Source organism: Scyliorhinus canicula, chromosome 5 (assembly GCF_902713615.1).
Source record: "Scyliorhinus canicula chromosome 5, sScyCan1.1, whole genome shotgun sequence".
In the NCBI taxonomy this organism is placed as follows: domain Eukaryota; kingdom Metazoa; phylum Chordata; class Chondrichthyes; order Carcharhiniformes; family Scyliorhinidae; genus Scyliorhinus; species Scyliorhinus canicula.
In genome coordinates this window covers 28,162,595-28,186,304 of record NC_052150.1, presented here as the reverse complement: position 1 = coordinate 28,186,304, position 23,710 = coordinate 28,162,595, and the positions used below count along the sequence as shown (strand labels likewise).

Here is a 23,710-nt window from a genome sequence, read left to right as displayed (position 1 = left end):
GGTTTGGGGAGGGCTTTATTGGCTGGGTGAAATTGCTGTACCAGGCGCCTGTAGCAAGTGTATGTACAAACCGGCTGAGGTAGGGATACTTCGAATTTCACCTGGGAACTAGGCAGAGGTGTCCCCTCTCCCCGTTACTATTTGCCCTAGCTATAGAACCACTAGCTATGGCGCGGAGAGCCTCGAGGAACTGGCGGGGACTGGTTCCGGGGGCAGGGTTGGTGGTGGTCGAGAAAAGTTTTCGTTACCTGGGTATACAGGTGGCCAGGGAATGGGATGCCCTGCACAGGCTCAACCTGACCCGGTTGGTGGAGCAAATGGAAGGGGACTTTAAAAGGTGGGACATGCTCCCGCTGTCACTGGCAGGGAGAGTGCAGACCGTGAAAATGACTGTCCTCACCAGATTTTTGTTTGTCTTCCAGTGCCCCCCCCCCCCCATCTTCACCCTTAAGGCCTTTTTTAAGCGGATGAGTAGGATCATTATGGGCTTTGTGTGGGCGAATAAGACCCTGCGAGTAAGGAGATCGCTGTTGGCGCTGCTGAACTTTCCCAACTACGACTGGGCGGGGCGGGGGGGGGGGGGGGGGGGGGGGGGGGGGCTGGAGGCAGCATCAGGTAACGGTACTAGTCTGAGAGCTTTGATAACGGCTCCTTTGCCGTTCTCGCTGACCCGTTACTCCACAAGTCCGGTGGTGGTGGCGACACCGCGGATCTGGGGACAGTGGAGGAGGTACAAGAAGGTGGAGGGAGCGTCGGTCTGGACCCCGATATGCAACAATCACAAGTTTGTCCCGGGTAGGATGGATGGTGGGTCCCAGAGCTGACGAGGGCAGTCATCAGAAGGATGGGAGATCTGTTCATAGACGGAAGCTTTCCCAGTTTGAGGGTGCTAGAGGACAAATTTAATCTGCCGCCAGGAACCGCCTTTAACTATCTGCAAGTACGAGCCTTCCTGAAAAAACAAGTAATGACCTTTCCGACGCTGCCGCCACTGAGGATACAGAACAGGGTGGTCTCCGGCACCTTGGTGGGGGAGGGGAGGGTGTCGGATATCTACCAGGAACTACAGGAGGCGGAGCTCAAGGGCAAGTGGGAGGAGGAGCTAGGTGAGGAGATGGAAGCGGGTCTGTGGACAGAGGTCCTGGGCAGGGTTAATTCCTCCTCATCATGTGCCAGGCTCAGTTTAATTCAATTTAAGGTGGTCCACCAGGCACACATGACAGCAGCGAGAATGAGCAAATTTTGGGGGGTAGAAGACAGTTGTATGAGGTGCAAGGGCAGCCCTGCAAACCATGTCCACATGTTTTGGGCATGCCCGGAGCTTAGAGTGTTCTGGCAAGGGTTCGCGAGGGCAATGTCCAAAGTGCTTAACACACAGGTGGTGCCGAGTCCAGAGATAGCGATCTTTGGAGTATCAGAAGACCCGGGAGTTCAGGGGACGAAAGAGTCCGATGTCGTGACCTTTGCCTTCCTAGTAGCCCGGAGACAGATTTTATTAATGTGGAGGGACTCAAAGCCCCCAAGTATAGAGACTTGGGTTACCAACATGGCTGGGTTTCTCAGCCTCGAGAAAATAAAGTTTGCCTTAAGAGGGTCTACGCTAGAGTTCTCTCGGAGGTGGCAGCCGTTCGTCGACTTTCCCGGGAAAATTAAAATGTCAGCAGCAGCAGCAATATCTGTTCGGGGGGGGGGGGGGGGGGGGGGGGGGGGGGTATTCTGCAAAACCTTAATAAAAATACTTTTTTTTAAAAAAGCCATAATGTTCCACTGATTGTGCTCAAAACCTTCAATTCTACTCATTTAAGGCAGATCAGAGGATATTTGGCCTGCAGATCCTGAGATACCGTGGGGCAGCACGGTAGCATAGTGGTTAGCATCAATGCTTCACAGCTCCAGGGTCCCAGGTTCGGTTCCCGGCTGGGTCACTGTCTGTGCGGAGTCTGCACGTCCTCCCCGTGTGTGCGTGGGTTTCCTCCGGGTGCTCCGGTTTCCTCCCACAGCCCAAAGATGTGCGGGTTAGGTGGATTGGCCATGCTAAATTGCCCGTAGTGTTCTAATAAGTAAGGTTAAGGGGGAGTTGTTGGGTTACGGGTATAGGGTGGATACGTGAGTTTGAGTAGGGTGATCATTGCTCGGCACAACATCGAGGGCCGAAGGGCCTGTTCTGTGCTGTACTGTTCTAAATCTAAATCTCCAAAATATAAAACCAGTTGCACTTGGAACTATGTGCTCTGGCCAAAGTGTGGAATAAAGTTTGTTGTCGTCTATTACAAAATGCTTACACAATTACCATTATATTATGGCCAACCAACCACTAGAAAGTGGAACTATATCTGCCCTTTCCCAATCTTCAATAATTTTAAACACTTCTGTAATTTGCGTTGTTCTAATAAGATTATCCCAATTTCATGCTTTTCTTTGTATGTTTTAATGTATTGAACCCATCGAGCTGGTTGGATACCTCAGAAAATGTTCACAAAACCTGACAACTGCTCAAGGTTAAATACATCTTCTCATCACATTGTTCAGGAAGAGGCAAGTCATTAGCAAGAAAAAAACGATATTGACTACTGATGGCGGCCATGAAGTGAGTGGTCACACATTTGGTGCCTCCTGCTTGAGGCAGAATTGTTTGGTCGTTACCCGTTCACAGGGGTGTTCAGAGAGAGCCAAGAATTTTCCTTCGGGTGGGTATGTCTCAGCCCCATCAAATAAGCAGTGCAACTGTATAAAGGGGCAACAGTCAGACCAGGAGCTTTAGCAAAGTGCGACAGGAAGGAAAGATGGGGGAGAGCACTGTCGAGTCGGTGTCCACTCAATGGTCCACAGACAGTTGGTGAAATTTGCGACAGCCAACTACCGACAGCAAAGGCAGGAGGCCTGAGAACCTGGCTACGGTGGCAGACCTGATTTGGGTAGCCATCAAGAGAGTGGAGCAGAGGTTGGAGGCACAGAGTGCTTCGCTGCAAAAAGTGGAAGAGTCAGCGGCAGACTATGAGGACTGGTTGGCCTCGTTGGAGGCAGAGATCAGGCTGGTGGATCACACTGGTGGCAAAGCATCAAAGGAAGCGGAGGGAGAAAGTAGACGATTTGGAGAATCGATCAAGGAGGCAGAATCTCTGGACTGTACGAAGTATGCAGCAAGAAGGTTTGGGAAGCTGGTGGGGGTAGAGTGTCTTTTGGAGGTCATTCTGGCAGTGGACCAGAGATACTCGGCAGCACACGCAGAAGCTCCAAATGGGGTTTGGGCTCATGTGAATGGGGGAGGCGGTGGAACAACTGTGCAGGGCCAGAGGGACAGAGTATGAGTATGGGGAGAAAAAGTGAACAAAATGCTCACGCACCAGTTGAGGACGCAGATGGCAGTGAGGGAAACTGGGTGGATGGGGCAAGCTGGTAATAGAGCCAGAGGAGGCAACAGGTGTGTTTAAGGCTTACTATCAGGAATTATACAGCTCAGGGCCCCCGGTGGGGGACGAGGGCAGGAGACATTTCCTAAATGGGTTGGACTTTCCGAGGGTGGATGAGGCAAGGGTACAGGGGCTGGGGGACCCCCGATTGGACTGGGGGAGTTGATGGATTGTGTGGGGACGATGTAGTCAGGGAAGGCCCCGGTCCGGACAGGTTCCCAGCAGAGTGTTATAAGGGGTTTGGGTCGGAGTTGGGACCTGTTAATGGAGATATACAATGAGTTGGTGGGGAGGGGTGAGCATCCTACGCTGTGTCAGGCATCTATCTTACTTATTTTAAAAGAAAGATAACGACCCAGAGCAGTGTGGGTCATGCTGCTGAATATCGTTGTTAAGTGTGGATGCAAAGCAATTGGCAAAGAATTGTGTGCCGGGGGTGATAGCGGAGGACCAGACGGGGTTCGTGAAGGGGCGGCAGCTATCCCTAACGTTCACAGAATCCCTACAGTGCAGAAGGCGACCATTCAGCCCATCAAGTTTGCACTCACACTCTATCCGACCTCTCCCCATAACCCAGTAATCCCAACTAATCTTTTGCGCACAAAGAAGCACGTACTTTAGCAAGGCTAATCCACCTAACCTTCACATCTTTGGACTGTCGGAGGAAACCAGAGCACCTGGAGGAAACCCTCGCAGACACAGGGAGGATGTGCAAACTCCACAGTCACAGAGGCCGGAATTCAACTCGGGTCCCTTGCGCTTTGAGGCGACAATGCTAAACACAGAGCCTCCATGCCACTCTTTAATATTAAGAGGCTATTGAATGTGATAATAATGATGCCCTCGACACGCCAGGAGGTGGAGGTGTCCATGGACGGGGAAAAGGCATTTGACCAAGCTGCTGTCCAAGTACAAGATAGGGGAGGGCAGGGTGCCAGAAATATGTGGAGAGCTGATGAAGAGGGAGGACGACCAGGTGGAAGAGGTCCGGTGAAAGTGAGAAGAGCAATGCAAACTGGAGTGTGGAGTGAGGCTTTGCGGAGGATAAACTCATCCTCATTGTGTGCAAGACTGAGTGTCATACAGTTTAGGGTGGTTAGGGCTCATATGACAGTGTCCAGAATGAGCCGATTTTTCCCAGGGGTGGACGATAGGTGCTGGGCGGTGTGCAGGGAGTCTGGCGAACCATGTCAGACGCTGGAAAGTTTCTGGAAGAAGTTTGCTGACGTAATGTCGAAGATCTTGGGAGTGGAGGTGGCTCCGAATTAGTGGGTGCCAATATTTGGTGTCAGAGGATCCAGGAGTGGAGGTGGGGAGAGGTTGATGTTGTAACCTTGGCCTCCCTGGTAGCCAGGAGGCAGATCTTGCCAATGAAAGTAGGGGCATGGGTGAGTGACTCAGCAGAGCTCCTCCACCTAGAAAAAATATCAAGTTTGCCATAAGAGGGGCAGAGGAGGGGTTCTTCACAATGTGGAGGCTGTTCATTCATTGACTTCTTTAAGGGATATTGACACCTCAGCTAGGGTGGGTGGGGGGGGGGGGGAGAGAAAAAGAGAGAAGGGGCAGTACTCGGGGAAAAGTGTTAATTGTGTATGGTTTACTGTTACAGTATGATTGTTTCTGTTCTATATATTTTTGAAACTACCTCCAATAAATTCTTTTTTTAAAAAAAAGCAATCTCTAGGGTAGCACAATGGTTAGCACTGCTATTTCACAGCACCGAGGACCCAGGTCACTGTCCCTATGGAGTTTGCAGATTCTCCGTGTCTGTGTGGGTCTCACCCCCACAACCCAAAAAGATCTGCATGGTAGATGGCTGTTTTTAAATTTCACAATAGATCACATGGCATCTACTGTTCAGAACATGTTCTCGATAATTGTGTTACTAATGTAAACTTTTGAAAAGCACACTACTGTAACACCAAATATTTAACATAGTAAAATGAGCACAGTCAGAGAGATCTAGGTGTACAGGTCCACCGGTCACTGAACATCAAGTTTAGCTCAGTTGGCTGGACAGCAGGTTCATGATGCAGAGTGAGGCCAACAGCATGGGTTCCCGTACCGGCTGAAGTTATTCATGAAAGCCCCACCTTCTCAATGTTGACTCTCGCCTGAGGTGTGGTGACCCTTAGGTTAAATCACCACCAGTCAGCTCTCCCCCTCAAAGGGGAAAGCAACCCATGGCCATCTGGGACTATGGTGACTTTACTTACATCTGGGCGGCGCTGTAGCACAGTGGTTAGCACTGTTACCAGGGTCCCAGCTTGGCCACTGGCCGTGCAGAGTCTGCACGTTCTTCTCGTGTCTGCGTGGGTTTCATCCCGGTGCTCTGGTTTCCTCCCACAAGTCCCGAAAGACGTGCTGTTAGGTAATTTGGACATTCTGAAATCTCCCTCTGTACCCAAACAGCACTGGAATGTGGCGACCAGGGGCTTTTCACAGTAACTTCATTGCAGTGTTAATGTAAGCCTACTTGTGACAATAAAGATTATTATTATGAGGTAGCACAATTGCTTCCAGGGTCCCAGATTCGATTCCCGGCTTGTGCAGAGTCTGCACGTTCTCCCCGTGTGTTTGTGGGTTTCCTCCGGGTGCTCCGGTTTCCTCCCACAGTCCAAAGATGTGCAGATTAGGTGGATTGGCCATGCTAAAATTGCCCTTAGTGTTGGGTGGAATTATGGGGATAGGGTGCTCTTTCAAAGAGCCGGTGCAGACTCGATGGGCCGAATGGCCACCTTCTGCACTGTAAATTCTATGATTCTAGAAAGGGGCAACACAGGTGGAGAAGGTAGTCAAGAAGGCATACGGCATGCTTGCCTTTACTGGCTGGGGCATTGAGGGCAAGTATTGGCAAGTCATGTTGTATAGAACCTTAGTTAGGCCACACTAGGAGTATAGTGTTCAATTCTGGTCTCCACACTACCAGAAGGATGTGGAGTCTTTAGAGAGGGTGCAGAAGAGATTTACCAGGATGTTGCCTGGTATGGAGAGCATTAGCTATGAGGAGTGGTTGAATAAACTCGGTTTGTTCTCACTGGAACGACAGAGGTTGAGGGGCGACCTGATAGAGGTCTACAAAATTATGAAGGGCATAGACAGAGTGGATAGTCAGAGGCTTTTCCCCAGGGTAGAGGGGTCAATTACTAGGGGGCATAGGTTTACGGTGCGAGGGGCAATGTTTAGATGAAATGTACGAGGCAAGTTTTTTTTAAATACAGAGAGTAGTGGGTGCCTGGAACTCGCTGCCGGAGGTGGTGGTGGAAGCAGGGATGATAGTGACATTTAAGGGGCATCCTGACAAATACATGAATAGGATGGGAACAGAGGGATATGGACCCAGGAAGTGTAGAAGATTTTAGTTTAGATGGGCAGCATGGTTGGCACAAGCTTGGAGGGCCGAAGGGCCTTATCCTGTGCTGTACTGTTCTTTGTTCTGACAAAAATTCCATTCACTTGGCCAAAAATAAAAAAGTTAATTTACTTAGTTATGTAGAGACTAGAGATAAGAGCAGATGAGAAGCACAGATTAATATATTTGTTCAAAATGATGAATGATTTGAGTGACTAAATGGGGACAAATGGTAGACTGGGAGGAAAGAGACTGAATATCATTGGCAAGGGAACCAGAGAGGATATAAGGACCAAAGACATTTTAACAAAATTATGCAGCAGGGCTATGGAGGTGGTCAGAGAAATTTGATGAAATGGATAGTTCTTTAGCACAGCCACAATGGTCGCTTTCTTTGTCGTGAGATTTCATTTTTCAGGATAGAGAACGATACACTAAAGGCTCGAAATGTTGCCCTTGCTGACAAGTACAAAAATTAACTTGAAATGTCCTTAACCTTTTAAAAACAAAAGATGGAATGCAGAACTCAAGCTGATATTCAGATTGACTATCCACTCTGCCAACCAGAAGGCACTCAATGTAGATTTTAAAAATTGCTTTTAAAAGAAACTGACAAGAATATCCTTCTGACCTGAACGGTTATGTTGTTCACTGATGCAATGTCTACTGATGCCGACCACACCATTAGATCCACCAGAGGAATGTGGAGAATAATTGAAATGTCCTGCGTTTGGGGGAGCTGGGTTTCTGTTAAGATTTGTAATAGGAGGAAGCTTAACAGATCTCCCCATTCTGCTGACAGAGGTCTGAAACAAGCAAAAAAACAGAAAATGATACATAAATGCAGCTCCAGGATCGGGCTCATCAGTCACGCAAGGGCCCACAGAACCCATTACCAGCAACACAAAGATTCTCAGGTGGACAATCATACTGGTTAGCGAGTGATTGAAGAAACAGTTTTACCTATTCCAAAATTCAATGCTGTCAGCATAAAATTGGGGGGAAAATGTTACATGATGGACTTGTTAAAAGAATAAAAAGATTAACTTCTATAATATGTTTATGAATGATGTTTAATTTTTTAAATTTAGAGTACCCAATTAATTTTTTCCAATTAAGGGGCAATTTAGCGTGGCCAATCCACCTACCCGAAACACATCTTTGGGTTGTGGGGGTGAAACCCACGCAAACACGGGAAGAATGTGCAAACTCCACACGGACAGTGACCCAGAGCCCAGATTGAACCTGGGACCTCGGCGCTGTGAGACAGCAATGCTAACCACTGTGCCACCGTGCTGCCCCTTATGAATGATGTTTAAGTATCTTTAATGAAATGAGGAAATACTATGCTGCATAAAACTACTTTCAAATGTTAACAAAGATAGAAGGCTAGAAATGGTGAGTTCTATTAGTTGACATGTTTAACATGTTTGAACATCACAACACATTGACCAATTCATTTTAAATTCATCATTAAAATTTGATCATGAATGTGATACAAATACATTTTAAAACATTTACCTTCCAGCACACAACCATAATTGTATTGTATTCAATTGTATGAATACAAAGATCTCACCGTTTGACTGTCCTGAAGTACTTCAGACAGTTCATCAACTGTGCACAATGTCTACAGAAGATATCTAGTTTGTAGAAGATATCTAGTTTGTACAAGTTTAATAAAATTCATGCACTTGCTTACCAGTAAGCACTTTCAGTTGCACTACATAAATACTTATCTAGTGAGGGATATTAATTTCCTCATCAAACCATTGGGAACAAATTTAGTGGCAAGTGAATTAAGTTAATACGCAACAAGAAAATAAAACCACATTGGACAGACAGAATATTCAGTTTACTACATCTGACATTTACTTCAAACAACACCCCCCCCCCCCGGTTGAAAGCTGGAAAAGTGAAGATTTACTATGAAACTTGACTGAAGACCAATAAACCAAGATGCGGCAATTTGGAAATATTTTCACACTTGCCCCAATAACAAAAGTTCAACATGAACCAGAGGATTTTAGTTAGAGACTAGAATTTGTTCTCACCTTGGTCCATTTGAAATTTCAAAATAACTCACTAATAGGATACAATTTATTTTACACAATTCTTAGCCAAATAGCCATTATATTCCATATGCAGGGATTCAGTAAATGAAATGTGTATATGAAGTTGAATGGCAGACCGATGGCCCCTGTGAATTCAGTTCCTTGCTCATTAAGTGTTATTTGTCTTCGAATCTCGGCTCTGGGTCACTGTCCGTGTGGAGTTTGCACATTCTCCCCGTGTCTGCGTGGATTTCGCTCCCACAACCCAAAGATGTGCAGGCTAGGTGGATTGGCCACGCTAAATTGCCCCTTAATTGGAAAAAATGAATTGGGTACACCAAATTTATTTTTTTTTAAATGTTATTTGTCCCCAGTTTGAATACCTCCATTTTGTGAGGGCCATGAAGAGTCAAACAGGAAGTGACTTTTATTGACAACAATATTTTCACAGCACCAATGGTTCACTACTGGTTCTCCCTTAAGCCGGTACTGTACTGGCCAGCTCTATTTATACAGCTGCAAGGTTAATGATTGCCCCGCCCACTTATCCCTCAAGATTCAAGGGGTAACCAATGTCCCCAGCCAATCAGATCTGGGTAGATTATAACACTTCATACCATACAGGCTGCATTTCCCTCTACTCAAGCTTGCAGTAACCTCAATTAATACCGACTAAAAAAGACTTATCCTGACAGGCAAATTGTGTTACATCTGAAAAAACAATCTTACAATATCAGAATTTCCACTGTTGAAGTTGGGTTTTGCACACCGGCGGGGCATAGATAGCCCAATATGCTCCAATTTTCCCTCTTTGTTCATTCTTGTCCTGTCAGAGCTCCATAGTTCAAAATTTGATGGAGGCAAAAATGGAGGGATAACTGCTTTCAACTTGTCACTGGGAAGACGAGTGAAGGGTGCACCATTTTTCAGCTGTAATAGAAAGGATGTCTTAACAGAGGCACAACCAATACTTTTCTAGCTTTAAAACTCCTCAACAAGTCGATTGTATGCATTTTTACATTCACTAAAAATGCACATTAAAGATTCAAAACATACACAGGGTTCAAAACTGTGGAACTTATATCCTCTGTTTTCCCCTGTTCCTAAAAGCTTCAAAACCATGGCTTGGTGTCAATCACCATGCCTTCTTTATGCTACCTCGATGACAAATTATGGGCCTTGTTCCTTTAGTTTTTCTAAACTAGTTTCTAAATTAAGAAATGAAAGATCCAGACGTACATTCAATTTGGAAAAACAGAAAACAGCCTCTTTGGATAGTCTCAACCAAGGTACCAGTGTCAGAGAGACATTAAATCTAATTAGCAATCTCACAGGAAATCCACAAGAATGACTCAAATGGAGCATTGAAACCTACAATAATACAGTGGGAAATTTTAAATTGCGACAAAGAAGCACCTTGAGCAACGATATTAAGTGTTTTGGTCCATAGTGCCAGCATCGAGCATTACAATTAAAGAGAGATAAAAACTGCAAAGTTATCCTATTTGCAGATGTCATTCTCCTCAAAGCAAACTATAAAAGTTGAAAATAATTGTCAGTTACAATATGGCATCACTCAGCATTGTCAGTGATGTTCTTGAAGTCCAATATATTAATTTTCATAATACACACATGGCAGTGGTATAAGCAACTACATTATTGAAAAATTCAACCTCGATTTCACCAAGAATTAATATCCTACATACAAATTCGTAACCTACCATAGTTGTGAGAAGAATGTCATCTTTTCCTGTACCAGTATCGTCAAGTCCTATAAAGCGAATTAATTTTTTTTTAAAAGCACATTGAATTATGGCAAGTCTAATACTGATTACTCTGATACTTATTCTTCAACCAGTTATCTAGTACAAATCAGAAGTCATACCAAGGTATAATCATTTAGAAATATTAACAGGGAACCTATCCCCAAATAACACTTCATTCGTATTAATGATTATTCAACTGCTGTATAATGCTACGACTCAATGATATGAAAGTGCTGCACACCCAACAGAACAGGAATTGACTTTGCCCAGTGCTAACAATGCATGCCATTATCTAGCAAAACCACAGGAAATGGCTATGGAGGGTATGATACACAGAGACTTGGAAAAAGATGATAATTAATCAGGGTAAGTCTGTTTGTTTCTACTCAAATCAGTTGCAGGCAAGATAAGGACCAGGGAGGTCCTTGTACAGAGGCAGCGTCTCCAAAGCCAGGACAAGAAGTGTCAATAGTTTCACAACTGAGTTGCTACTACCGAAGTGATACACTTGGTGTACACATACTGGTTATTTTGTGTCGTAGGCTTAAGAACTCAATCTCTCGGCCCTGGGTCACTGTACAATGTGGAGTTTGCACATTCTCCCCATGGCTGCGTGGGTTTCACCCCCACAACCCAAAAGTGTGCAGGGTAGATGGATTGGCCACGCTAAATTGCCCCTTAACTGGAAAAAAAAAAACAATTCAAAGACTACCAGCGTGAACTGAAAGATGCTTGCAGCTCTCGAGTGGAAATCCTGGCCCAATCCAAAGAAAATGAGACGAGGCTAATTTCTGGCTCAGCGATAGGGTACTGGGTCAGCAGCAGCAGCAACCCGGGGAGGGGGGGGTTGACTACGTTTACTTATTTAATTTTAATTTATTTTTAAGTTCTCTTGTTGGTTACTGGGTTTGGGGGGGTGGGAGGGGGGGTGAGATACATGCGTTGATACGGACTTGGGGGTGTTACAGTTATTATGATGTTTTATTGTTGCTTTTCATTGTTTGTTGTTATATTTTCTGTAAAAAATTTCAATTAAATTTTTTTTTTTTTAAAAAGCATGTGTCACACCAGTGCCACTAAACTGAATTGTAACCGCGGCTTATGGATGTTACCACAAATGTGTTACAAATAAAGTTTATTGAAAAAGTAAAAATAAATAAATAAATAATAAACAATTGGGTACTCTTTAAAAAAAAAAATTTAAACAAACTCAATCCCATTGCTGTTGTTATCTTAACAAAAAGACTAAGTTGAACAAGAGTTTGCCATCGGGCGAGAGTGTGACAGGACAGAAGTGTATTGGAACTGCTCTGGAAAGGGTATCTCTAAAAAGTACTACACAGAAGACCGCAAGTAAACCTGTTAACTAAAGAAGTGGCATTTGAACTGCATTGGATTTCTTAATTGGAATGAAGTGTCAGGTATAGACAAATAAACGTTCAAGTTTTTCCTTTTATTTAGGAAGTGATAATTGTAATGCTATTTCTTTGATGTTAATGTGGTTAGCCCTGTATTTAAACTAAAGGTTGTTTTAACGTAACAAATACACATTAGTCAGTGTGGGTTCAGTCATTCCTGGGGTGAAGTATCCTTTTCTCACAGGTTAACAAAAATAGGGGTCTGGTCCGGTATCCCAACACACATCCATCATGTCCTAAAACAATCCATATTGCCTGCTTTAATAACCATTCCAGTAGTTTACTGCATAATTCATACCCTTTGATGAAAAAAAAATCTAAAGGACAGCACGGTGGTGCAGTGGTCAGCACTGCTGCCTTACGGCGCAGAGATCCCAGGTTCAACCCCGGCTCTGGGTCATTGTGGAGTTTGCACTTTCTCCCCGTGTTTGCATGGGTTTTGCTTCCACAATCCAAAAGATGTGCAGGTTAGGTGGATTGGGCATGCTAAATTGCACCTTAATGGGAAAAAAAGAATTGGATACTGTAAATTTTTTTTAAATATCTAAATGGAAGAGCAAGGACTTGGAAAGGTTTGTGAATACAACCTTTGGATAAGACACAAAGCGATATGATTCACATTAACAGGTAACCCATCCATCATTGAACAGGTTCTTAACCTGTAGCAGATTTATTACCATGTTATTGTCAATTTTAATCAACTATGACACAGGTTCAGCATTAAAGTGGAAATTACTAAATGCAAGCTTTACAGTTTATCTTTCAGGCATTATACAAATGTTTATTTTGAAAAATAAATTTCCTTACCACCGTCCTTTCTTTTTGGCGCCCAAGCTGAATCAGTATTGGCTGTAGGCATGATTACTGCTGAGCGACTGTGGTCATCCTTCAGACTGGCTGTCATTGTTACATCCAGTCCCATCTCAGGCTCATCGAGAAAAGGGGCAAGCCGGTTTGTGGAAAAGCCATGTCTGAGTGTGCGAGTCAGTTTTAGTTTACGGAATCGGTTGGACATTCTGTTCCACCAAGACTGCACAGAATAGAGAAAACATCAATTATTTCCATTGTCACAAATACTGCAATCACAGAATGGTTCACCTTCAGGACCAAGAATATTCCAGAAAACATATTTTAAAAGACACTGTTCTTTAAAGGATTATGCAAGAAATTGGATTGCTTTCCACAGAAGAGACATCCATTTACCAGGAAAGGTAATCAAGTAGTTTTAAGGAAGCTGGAAAACTCTTGACCTTGTTGGACTGTACAAAAAGGGACACATTTTAGTTAATGGTTCCGGGGGAAAAAAGGCCTTTAAAACGGTGTTCAAAAGTTGGTTTTGCTTTAAGGAGGGCAAAACTGTGTGTGAAAAGACAACAGCCTTTTTGCAGACCAGAGTCAGTCCACAACCAGAAGTGATATAAGCTGCTTCTTAATTGCTCTACATGCTGGAATTGAGTATTTGCAAGTGTTGCTCAAGCCCACCTGAAAAGCAAGGCAAATGTCATTGAGTCGAGTCCCTCCCCCATCATTCCCCAAAAAGGTAAAAAATAGTGCGAGTATGAAAATACGTCAAAAACAATTCCTGTGAATCCCTGTTTTGTGATGCTGGCGGATGTTATATTACGGTCACCAAATGTTTGAATGTACAGATTCATAGGAAGTTTTAATGTTCAAACTTGTGTGGAGTTTGTGGGCACTTCAGCTTGGCAAAATGGAATGTGTATCCAGCGCATTTTGCTCATGGCACCCTTGTAAACTCCACATCAATAATTTTAGGCAGTTTTATATTGGAGCCATATGATGGATGCGTGCATCTATCAGTTCAGTTACTTTTGAATCAGTGTGTCTCAGAGGAACCAATGGCATATCAATAGAAAATGGGCAGGCGAAAGTCCGTATTTTGTTACTCTTTGCTTCTCCATCTGAACCTGTGGATTGAGAGCTTGCAACCCTTTTAAACAGCCATTTATTTTAAAGCAGAGACACAAGTACTCTCATCAATATAAACAAGATCATTCCAAAAACCTTTAGCTTGAAATTTCTGTCTTCAACAAATTACCCCATTTTTGCTTGACATTATACAGAGTCATTCAGGAGCAGGAAAGAATCTGCCACAATTATAAACAGATTTTATGGCAAAAACTTCCTCGCCCTTTGTTACATGGTTGCCAAGTGGCATGGACTGTGCAATGCAGGTCTGTCTATAGTAGAGCTACAACTTGCATCACAGAAGTCTTCTGCACCAAATTAAATTTTCAGTTTAAGCTCTAGGATTCAAGGAACAAAAGCAGGCTTCTCTTTCTTGTTCAAGGGGTAAGCTTGGAATTTTAAAAATGAATTTAGAGTACCCAACTCTTTTTCTCCAATTAAGGGCCAATGTAGCGTGGCCAATTCATTTACCCTGCACATGTTTTTGGGTTGTGGGGGTGAAACCCACGCAGACACGGGAAGAAGTTTGGAATTTTGTTATATGTTTGTTATATTATGCAAGTTATTACTAGCTGTATAAACTCAGCTGTGGGACAAGGAAAATGACAGTTAATAATTATTTCAAAAATCTGACTGGTTTGTTTTTTCTTCGTTGCTGGGCATGGTTTGGTGATATTTGGCTGCTGCTGGTTAGATGCTTTTCAATTTGTCTACTCGACGGATCAGATTTTCATTGCTTGCCATTTATTAAATGATTAACCAAGTGATGCAATAATTTTCAGGTGCATGCATTCCAAGGTGAGCTGATTAGGGAAACGGTGTATATGGCAGCAGAAAAGATTTGGAAAGAAGTTATAGAAAAATGGGTTTTATCATTTTCTAAGAATGAAACTGTGCTCCTTACCAACTGCAGACTAATGCATGCTGTTCCCTTTCCATAATTGCTGCACAAATTTTAAATTTCAGGAATTTAAATTAATCTAGAATTGTGCAGTGAAGGCGAACAAGGGGCTGCCCCACCCACTCACATAACTGGTTGGTAGTTAAGTGTCAGTCACCTTAAACTACTTTTATCTAAAAGCAGGGAGTCAACTCAGGCCAATTGAAAAAGAGCAACTTTAACTCACTCGCAGTGAGTTCTCCCAGTGAGCCAGAGAAGACACAACCAGAATGAGGCACAGCGAAGAGCGAGTTTGGGAATTTGAAGATCGGTGGGAATTGAATTGGTAAGACTGTTCCTTTTTAAATTTCAGGAATTTAAATTAATCTAGAATTGTGCAGTGAAGGTTAACATGGGGCTGCCCCACACACTCACTCGTTTTTTGGAATTGTACTTGTATAATTTAACCTAAGGTTTAAGACATGGCAGGAGATCCCAGACCCGTGTCATGTTCCTCGAGTGCGATGTGGGAGCTCAAGGACATGTCTACTGCCCCTGGCTCCTTCACATGCAAGAAGTGTGTCCAGTTGCAGCTCCTGTTAGACCACTTGACGGCTCTGGAGCTGCGGATGAACTCACTTTGGAGCATCTGCGATTCTGAGGATGTCGTGGATAGCACGTTTAGGAGAAAGTTACTGAGGGAGATAGAAAATGGGTGACCAAAAGACAGAGCAAGAGTAGGAAGGCAGTGCAGGTGTCCCCTGTGGTCATCTCCCTGCAAAACAGATATACCGCTTTGGATACTGTTGAGGGAAATGGCTCACCAGGGGAAAGCAGAATCAGCCAGGTTCATGGCACCGTAGCTGACTCTGCTGCGCACGAGGGCAGGAAGAAGAATGGCAGGGCTATAGTGATAGGGGACTCAATCGTAAGAGGAGTAGACAGGCGGTTCTGCGTACGCAATCAAGATTCCAGGATGGTATGTTGCCTCCCTGGTGCAAGGGTCAAGGATGGCTCGGAGCAGCTGCAGGACATTCTGGTGATTATAGGTAAAAACGGGATGAGGTCCTACAAGCTGAAATCAGGGAGTTAGGAGTTAAACTAAAAAGTAGGACCTCAAAGGTAGAAATCTCAGGATTGCTACCAGTGCCATGAGCTAGTCAGAGTAGGAATGTCAGGATAGATAGGATGAATGTGTGGCTCGAGAGATTGTGCAAGAGGGAGGAATTCAAATTCCTGGGTATCGGAACCGGTTCTGGGATAGGTGGGACCAGTACAAACCGGACAGCCTGCACCTGGGCAGGATTGGAATTGATGTCCTGGGGGGTGGGGTTGTTTGCAAGAGCTGTTAGGAAGGGTTTAAACTAATGTGGCAGGGGTATGGGATCCAATGTAGGAAGTCGAGGCGGGGGGTGAAGTAAAACGGGGCCAGAAACAAAAAGCGTAAGTGGGAAAGTGTAAGGCAGAGAAGCCACAGTCAAAAATCAAAAAGGGCCAAGTGCAGGGTACAGTGACTGAGGAGAGTGTGAAAAGGGAGGTGGCCAATGAAGGATTGAGGGTGTTGTACCTAAATGCACGCAGTATGCGGAACAAGGTAAATGAGCTTGTTGCGCACATTGAAATTGGCCGGTACGATGTTGTGGGCATCACAGAAACGTGGCTGCAATGGGATCAGGGCTGGGCTCTAAATATCCACGGATATATGTCCTATCGAAAGGACAGGCAGATGGGCAAAGGGGGCAGGGTTGCATTGTTAGTAATCTTTTGGTTATCCCGAAGTATTGTCTCAGCTGGACAATCAAGATGAACGTACTGCCAAGGTTCCTCCTTTTGGGGGGGGGGACGGACGGACGGACGAGAGAGAAGACCCAAGAATTCCCAAACAGACCCTGCAAAGATCGAAAATCAAATGAGCCTTGGCCTGACCAAACCTATAATACCACCACTGGGCAGCAATGGCAGAGTGAGCGGATGGGTGCAGGAACCCGGCACAGATTGGGTAACAAATGGAGGAGGCATCCTGCAAAAGGAATGACCCTCTGGGCCCCGGCGACAGCAGCACTCCCATCCTCCTCCTCAAGAAGGTACACAATGAGCCCAATGGTAGCGGCCATGAGAAGTACGTGGACCCAGCTGAGACAATACTTCGGGATAACCAAAATATGGCCCCCCATATGCGGCAATCACAGATACCACCTTCAAAAGAGAGAGGCGGGACAGTGGCACACCAACAGTCGGGGACTTCTACGTAGGGCACAGACTGGCGACACTGGACGAACTGACGAGCAAGTGGCAACTAGCAAAAGGACAGGAAACGAGACACCTCCAAACAAAACACTCCTTCCGCAAAGAGACAGTAGGGCACCCGGGGACCCAGAAACCACACTATTGGAGGACCTGATAGGCACAAATAGCTAGAGAGGGGGGTTATGTGGGAAAATATCCAGACAGCTACTGGGCATAGCCCAGACACCACTGGATGACATCAGACAAAAATGCGAGGACGAACTGGGGACAGAGGTAGGGTGGGGACTCTGGAGCAAAGCATTGAGCAGGGCTAACTCCACCTCCTTCTGCGCAAGGCTCAGCCTAATACAGCTCAAAGTGGAGCACAGAACAAACCTGACCAGAACCCGAATGAGCAGGTTCTTCCCGGAGGTGCCAGTAGGGCCCGACCAACCACACCCACATGTTTTGGGCTTGCCCCAAACCTGCTGGGTTCTGGACAGCCTTCTCCGAGGCAACCTTCTCCGAGGCAATGTCCAAGTTATGGAGGCAAGCGTGAAGCTTTGCCCAATAGTGGCAACCTTTGGGGTATCAGAGCAGCCAGAACTACACATGGGGAAGGGGGCTAATGCCCTTGCTTCTCTAATCGCATGCTCGGCTGGCAATCGTGAACACCACCCACGGCTGCAGACTGGCTTGCTGACCTCTCGGAATTTCTCCACCTGGAGAAGATTAAGTATGGCATCAGAGGGTTGGAGTACGGCTTCCTGGATACTTGGGGGCAGTTTGTCGGCCTGTTCCAAAACCTGTTGGAGGCCAGCAACGAAGAGTAAGCCAAGAATTAAAAAAAAACAAGATAGATGAAGAACCAAAGGACTGCACAACCCGGGAGGGGGCAGGGGGAGGGAACAGAAGGAAGATGGGGAGGCCACAAGAGAAGAGGGAGGCTTACCCCCCTTCTCTTTCCTGGGAAATAAAAGAAAAACAAAGCTGAAGCCAAAGGCGGGGGGGGGAGGGGAAGAGGGGGGGAGAAACTATAGACCGATCCAGGGGATAGTGAAGCGTACATTTGGTCAGTTAATCGAAGGCCAAAATAAACCTCTCTGTACAATAAAAGTAAATTAGTGCAGGCAAGAAAAAGGCGATGTATATATTCGCAACTGTTTATAAATATGAGAAACGATAATAAAAACATTTCAAAAGAAAAATTTCTTACTACTTAACTCTATTTGTAGACGTTCATCTGCAACTACTGAATAAAGATGACCAGTAACTAGGTTTTATCAGGCAAAGTGGTTCATGGGCGGATTATGTGCTCGTGTTTACTGTCGGAGATATTAACACTGCGCAACTTTTGTTGTGCCTTCACCACACTGACACCGTTAGATTTTGCTGAGGGAATCTGCCCCGTACATTCGGCCTCAGAGCCGTGGACAAAAAAAAATCCGCAACACTAATCTCCCCGACAAACCAGTTAAATCGGTACCCAGAGAGGCAGGAGTGCGAAGCTTTGTGCCGGTCACCGGCTCTTCCTCCCAGTCCAGGAAAACTCCACTTTGTCCATCTTAAACCTAAACAGTTATAGCAACAAATGAACTGTGGCCATCTAAAATGGCCTCCCGCAGAGAACATTGGGAAATTTGGCCAAGCCTGAACACAGACAGGCTGCAGCCTGCAAATATACAAAACTGTAGCTCAGACTTATGCAGAAACTAACACAGGAAAAATGCCATTAAAAGGTCTTCCCAGGAACAATAGAACTATCCTGTCAATCAATTGTCTATCAGACACAGCGGGACCCAAGCCCCTGCTCCCAACACTTCCAGGCATGGCCACTGAGTGCCCACCCCAAAATCTATGTGGCAACCCCTGACTCTTGATCGATCAGGGCGAGGGAGCCCTGATCAATTGATTGACAATGGCCCAGAGGTCGCCCACAAAAGGGGCTTGGAAATCCAAGCAGATTAAAAGGCACAGCACAAGCTGAGAAGCTCTCTCTCGACTGCAGCATCAACAGCCAAAACAACAGTGAATCCACCACCAGCCAAGAGCCCATGCCATCCAGAGGGACCAGAAAAGAGGACACAGCCTACCTACCAGAACTGCCAGACTACCAGAAATCAGAAGACCATATCTGCTCTGTATTTGCCGGTCACCTGGAAGTAAAGTTAAGGTTGTTTAAGTGTATTAGTTTATAGTCCAATGTGCACGAACACGTGATTGATTAAGTAAATAACCTTGTGCATGTTAATAAACTATTATTGTACTAAACAAATTGTGTGATCATTTGTGCACCGTATATGGGCCAAACACACACTGTGTTTAGATAAAGAAAAGAGCAGCAGAGCAGCCTCTTGTATATAATTGTCAAATTCAAATAATGCTTAAAAATAGATTTTTGTAAAAATCATCTATCTAAATGGCTTCTATGTTATGCTGGCTTTGGATGAAACCACAACTGGAAAGATAAGGAAACTAGAGAACGGTAAAGCTGATAACTTCCATTTGCTTCCTGCTTGTAAATTTGACCCAAGTGATTTATAGGTTGTTGCCAGTTTACAAACCTCCCTTCGAAACATTAATTAATCACCAACAAGGTGACGACTCATCATCATTAATTTGTGACCATAAAGGATCAGACCAAGGTAAAACAATCCACCTTAGCAGAATAGTGTGAGACGCTGTATAATGTACTTTCGGCAATATTATTTCTTAGAATAAAAAGTATCACAGGAGGTAATATAAATCAATTCTAACTATGTAACAGAAGATCATTAACACCCCAAGCAAGAAAACGGGCATCATTCTCTTTGGATAGTCACTAAAGTCAGGGTGAGCCAAGTTAAAAGGAGAGTTCATTTTTAAAACTCTCAAAACAATGACACTGTAAAAAAAACACTTGCCTGGTTCAAACAATTATTATATACCTTTAATCCCCCTTTGTCATCTGGAGGTACAGGAATGTTTAAAGATATTTTACTTTTTGAACGAGACATTGTCTTGGATTTTGGCTTGCTCTTCTCTTTATCAACTTGCATGCAGACAGATGCCAGAAGTCGCACAAGTTCCGTATCTAAATGACAACAAAAAATATATAATTTTACTAGAGATCAAACTCGGTAAAAGTCAAACTGCTATAAAAAATACTTGACCTTTCCTGGGAGAGTCGAGTGAGGTGGGACAGCTCCTACGTACTCCCCAAGTTACAAATAATAAATATAAGGAGAAGGAACCAGATTCAGCAATATTCAACACTATATTCATATGGCCTCAATCACAAGAACATTTTTGCTACAGCAGAAAATAGTTGCTTTTTGCACATTTAACCAATCATTTGGAAATTAATTACTTGAATGCAATTAGTTCATGTTAGATCTGAACTTGCATTTTCAAGCAAAGTGATAATGTTCTAACAAACCACAGAGCAAGATTGTTTTGCCTGAAACTTAATTGACCAAAAACAGTCTAGAGGACAAGCAACAGGGATTATGGTGGTGATGGAAGGAAAGAGCCTCAGTGGCTAAATAGATGTGTGGAAGGAAGGCTGAATGAAAAATCAAACAGTGCATTGAGGCTCATCACTTCAAAGTCCAAACTTTTTGACAGCTTTTATTAATCTCCATGCCATCAAAATTTAGTGTAAATTACACGACATACCCTTCGCCCTCATCAACACTCCCATCACCTCTTTCTCATCATGTGGTGAATTTCCTGACCACCAAAAATTGCTGAAAGTAATGCAAGACGTTTGACTCAATGCCTCCTATATTTTATTTTATTATAAATTTAAAGGCCAATTTAGCATGGCCAATCCACTGACCCTGCACATCTTTGGGTTGGGGGGCGAAACCCACGCAAGCACGGGGAGAATGTGCAAACTCCACACGAACAGTGACCCAGGACCAGGATTGAACCTGGGACCTGATCAGCGAGGCAACAGGCTAACCACTGCATCACCGTGCTGCCATGCCCCCTATTTTTATATAGCTCTCACGTTGTGAATGCACAGCCAAATCCTGGAATTTATCTGGAAAACAGATCACCTTCAAGGTAAGTGTACATGATCTATGTCAGCCAATTATTGATTCATTCTCAAAACCAGATATCCTGGGACCTGGCGTACATTAGCTTCAGCCAAGATGCAGTTCACACCCTGAACAGCCAAGTAATGTTCACATAGGAAGAACAAAATATTTCAGGAACAAGAGTAGCCCACTCACTTCCTCAAATCTGTTCTGCCACTCAATTCAGTCATGGCTGACCTGTACCTTAACTTCATCTATCCCCTTTAGTTCTGTGGCCTTTAACGCCCTTGTCAAACAAAAGTGATACCTTTACGGGAGGTTAAATTTGTGGTTACTCCTTTTTACAAAACTTTGTTGGTAGACTATGACTATTCAAGTAAATGTTCTTGTAAAAGTGGTGGATTGATGCAACTGTTACCTATTCTCTCCACCCTGTTGATTTTCTTGGATATGTCCTGGCTTATCCTCGTCACCATTATAAAAAGACTTCTCTGAACTCACTGCAACAGTCAGGTGAACGTTTACAGCTAAAACATTAGCACCTGATAGAGAAAGACAAGTTAATTAACTTGCTGTGCATTTTAAGCTTTTACCTAATGTCTGGATATTTTAGTTAATACGTACTGACTAATGCAGAGTTAGTTAAAAAATAGAAACGCTGCTCAAGATCCAAATTGCAATTGAAAGACAGGTCGAAACTGGTATGGCTGCTTTGTGTCACCCGATGAAGCATTAGTAAAGACACGGTAACCGACTGGAGATCCCAAAATCATGGTTCTCTGCTTTGCCACATTTGTCTGTGCAAAGTCTGCACGTTCTCCCAGTGCTCCGGTTTCCTCCCACAGTCCAAAGAAAATAGAATTGAATTTTTAGAACAGAACCTCAGCTTGAGATGGCCAACCACAATTTCCATTCGTACACATTCCAAAATCCAAAAACAATGACTTCAGGGAGCGTGACGGTGGGGTGCTCTTTCAGAGATTCATTGTAGACTTGATGGGCTGAATGGCTTCCTTCTGCACTGTCAGGGTTCTATTGACTCACCTCCTGTCTAATTAGTAAAGCATCTGTTGAAATTACCCACAGTATTTAAACAAAAACAGAAAATACTGGACTTTCTCAGCAGGTCTGACAGTATATGTGGCAGAAGAGAGCTACGGTTTCAGGTCTGGATACTGTCACAGATGCTGTCAGGCCAGCGGAGATTGTCCAGTGTTTTCTGTTTCAGATTCCAGCATCTGCAGTAATTTGCTTATCAAGGTATTTAAATGTTAGAGTTGGACGATTAAGACTGATCGCTTGGACAATGGAACCTTGGCTAAATTAGCTTCCAGGCACGAGCTACTAGTCACCTTTGGAATACATTTTTTTTTTTTTTTAAATACCTCTGGCAGTTGCAGAAGATCGCATGACAAGTCAACATTCTTTATGCACATAAGTTCTCTGAGTGAGAAGACCTAAGTGGGGTCCTTCCTGTCTCTTTCTCTACAAGCTACCCAGAAAGCCTCATTTGCTGACTGAACATCCAGATTCTTACTGCAAACAGATTTCTTCAAAAATAAAAAAACACTACCATCTCCCAAAGGCCAACTTACTCAGGTCATCTCCATCAAGTGGTTAGCAGAGGCCATCGAGTTCAGTCTGAAGCCGAGTCACTAAACTACAGACTGCATTTAAAAAAAAAAGACTCCAAATTTAATTAACCTATCCTTCCTCATTCTATAATCCGTATGTGTGACAAAGCTTTTTATACACAAGCACGAAAGTCGATGTATATTTTATTTTGTGATGTTGGGTTACAGGTATAGGGTGGATATGTGGGTTTGGGTAGGGTGATCATTGCTCGGCACAACATTGAGGGCCGATGGGCCTGTTCTGTGCTGTACTGTTCTATGTTCTAAAACCCTGTTGTGATCAAATCAGGAGAGGATATAGGAGTGGGGTTATTTGACCCCTCCACATCTGATTATAACAGTTAGTGACATGTTGTTCTTTTACTAGCTTAAAGTTATCATCTTGCACAGGTTTTAAGAACGTTTATAACGATCATCATCTGTTATCATGGGAGGGGTCAAGTCCAAGATTGCAGAGTTTTCCCTAGAACATACAGTGCAGAAGGAGGCCATTTGGCCCACCGGGTCTGCGCGACCCACTAAAGCCCTCACTTCCAATCCTATCCCCGTAACCCAATAATCCCTCCTAACCTTTTTAGTCACTAAGGGCAATTTAGCATGGCGAATCCACCTAACCCGCACATCTTTGGACTGTGGGAGGAAACCGGAGCACCCGGAGAAAACCCATGCAGACACGGGGAGAATGTGCAGACTCCGCACAGACAGTGACCCAGCAGGGAATCAACCTGGGAACCTGGCGCTGTGAAGCCAAAGTGCTATCCACTTGTGCTACCGTGCTGCCCTCAGGCAGAAGAGGGCAGCACAGTAGCAGATACCGTGCTACCCATCAGGCAGAAGATAGAGGTCTGAAGACCCGCACATCCAGCCGCAGGAACAGATTCTTCCCCACGGCTACTAGACTCCTGAACGACTCTCCCTCGGACTGATCGGTTCCCTGTAAGAACACTATTCATGACGCCCTATGCTGCTCTTGCTCATGCATTACTTGTTCTGCACTGTAACCAATAACTATGTGG

At 44.4% G+C, this 23,710-nt stretch overlaps 1 protein-coding gene across 1 annotated transcript in view; it reads right to left on the bottom strand.

The window, feature by feature from the left end:
* Positions 1-23,710, bottom strand: part of LOC119965871 (ankyrin repeat and SAM domain-containing protein 6-like) — a 54,969-nt gene that overhangs the window by 22,412 nt on the left and 8,847 nt on the right. Inside the window, exons 5-9 of the mRNA XM_038796818.1 lie at positions 19,963-20,108; positions 12,808-13,030; positions 10,538-10,587; positions 9,546-9,746; positions 7,394-7,568 (exon numbers count right to left, since the gene is read on the bottom strand). Coding sequence (XP_038652746.1) covers positions 7,394-7,568; positions 9,546-9,746; positions 10,538-10,587; positions 12,808-13,030; positions 19,963-20,108 — 795 coding nt within the window. The remainder of the gene's footprint in view (positions 1-7,393; positions 7,569-9,545; positions 9,747-10,537; positions 10,588-12,807; positions 13,031-19,962; positions 20,109-23,710) is intronic.